Source organism: Penaeus monodon, chromosome 4, assembly GCF_015228065.2.
Source record: "Penaeus monodon isolate SGIC_2016 chromosome 4, NSTDA_Pmon_1, whole genome shotgun sequence".
NCBI lineage: Eukaryota > Metazoa > Arthropoda > Malacostraca > Decapoda > Penaeidae > Penaeus > Penaeus monodon.
The window spans coordinates 51,616,878-51,618,683 of record NC_051389.1 but is presented as its reverse complement, the minus strand read 5'-3'; the positions used below and the strand labels follow the sequence as shown (position 1 = coordinate 51,618,683).

Genomic DNA, 1,806 nt, shown 5'->3' with positions numbered 1-1,806 from the left:
ACAATATGTAAACGAACCAGACTTTTATAGACCATTCTTGATTATAAATAAGAACCAGAGGGTCAGAATCCTTCTAGCTTGCGTTCGATCTCTGGAACCCTGGGTCATTTGCAAGGCCCATCGAGTTGCCGTTGTTTCTGGCTAAAGGACATCAGGTTGTCATTCTTTAAAAGGGATGTACTTTGCTTTCTTTCTTTTTGTATTTTGAGCTATGTTTTAATGGACCGTCGTAGGCTTTTTTTATGTTGTTGTATTTAATTTGCCGTAGTCTTTTGTTCTCTTTTTATGTTATTTTATTTAATTGAAGTTCTGCTTCACTTGTAGTTTTTTTTCTGCTGTGTTTTATTATTTATAATGTTTTATTTTTGCTCATTTAAGTTAGTTTTCACTTTTAAGCTTTTAGTAATTATATTTTATTTGATTTTTGCTCACTTGAGTTCGGTTTAATTTTTAAATCTTTTACATTATTTGCAGTTTGGTTTTGGTCCAGTTTTATTTTACTTGTGTTTTATGAACTATATATACTTTTGGTATTATGCAGTTGTCTGGTTTCAGTTTCTTTTTTCACTTTTATTTGCTGTATAGTTAGGTTTTAATACCCCACTAGTTTGTTTTGTTTTTAGTCTTTTGTGTTAGTTTTATCCACTTTTGTTTAACTTTCTCTTAATAAATATTGTAAGTTTCATTTTGTTTTCTGTAAACCTCCATCCGCGCACACGAACGCACACACACACATATGATATATATACATATATACATATATCTTTATGAGTATGTATATATGTATATATATTTATTCTGGAGTATATACGAAATAAAAAAAATATCTATTATATATTTATGAATACGCACACACACGCTGTATATATATATATATATATATATACATATATATACATTTATATGTATATATATGTATATATGTATATATATGTATATACTTATGCACACACACACACACACCAAACACACTCACACACACACAAACACACTCACACACACACACACACACAAACACACTCACACACACACACACACACACACACACAGGATGGGAGGATACAGAAAAGGGAGAAAGGAGAAACTGAGATCTGAGTCATTTTTTAGCTCTTTGGGATAGGAAATGGTTGTTTACGTTTTTAAACACTGGGGTTGGATAATAAGCTAAATAAGAATGCTATCAACTGAGGATGCAGATATCGGAGGCAGAGTCAGGGGGAATAACGCGTTGATGTGATAAGCACGGCCGTATCTCGTGGCATTACTACTTATAGTAACAGTTCTTACAAAAACAACTTTTGAGTACATATTACAACTGCGAAAGGGAAATCCCAAACTCTAGAGAACCTTAAGTGGCAGTTTTAACTTGGGTTGCAATTACTTATTGGTTCCAGATGAAAAAAGAAAAGAAAAAAAAGAAAAAGAAAAGAAAAGAAAGAAAGAAAGAAAGAAAGAAAAAAAAGGAATGGACTGTTATAAGTAGAAATAAAGCGTAAAAATATATATTTAATTTTGGCCACTCACGGCGCAAATATATATGTACAAAAATAATTTGACATCTCGAGTGTTATATCATTTAATGGAAATTATTATAATAAACAAGAACCCTTCAATATTATAACGATGCTGAAAAGACCATTTGATAACGATTCAACGAGCAATTATGATGATACCTATAATCTTTAAGAGAATAAGTATTATAATAATGATGAAAAGACCATCTGATAATGATTATACAAACACACACACACACACACACACACACACACACATATATATATATATATACACACAGATATGTGTATC

The 1,806-nt window shown here is 30.9% G+C and overlaps 1 protein-coding gene across 1 annotated transcript in view; it reads right to left on the bottom strand.

Moving 5' to 3' along the window:
• LOC119572594 overlaps window positions 1–121 on the bottom strand; it is a 3,463-nt gene extending 3,342 nt beyond the window's left edge. The window contains exon 1 of the mRNA XM_037919697.1: window positions 83–121. Within this exon, the coding sequence (XP_037775625.1) occupies window positions 83–121 (39 nt within the window). The remainder of the gene's footprint in view (window positions 1–82) is intronic.
• Window positions 122–1,806: the final 1,685 nt, after the last annotated feature.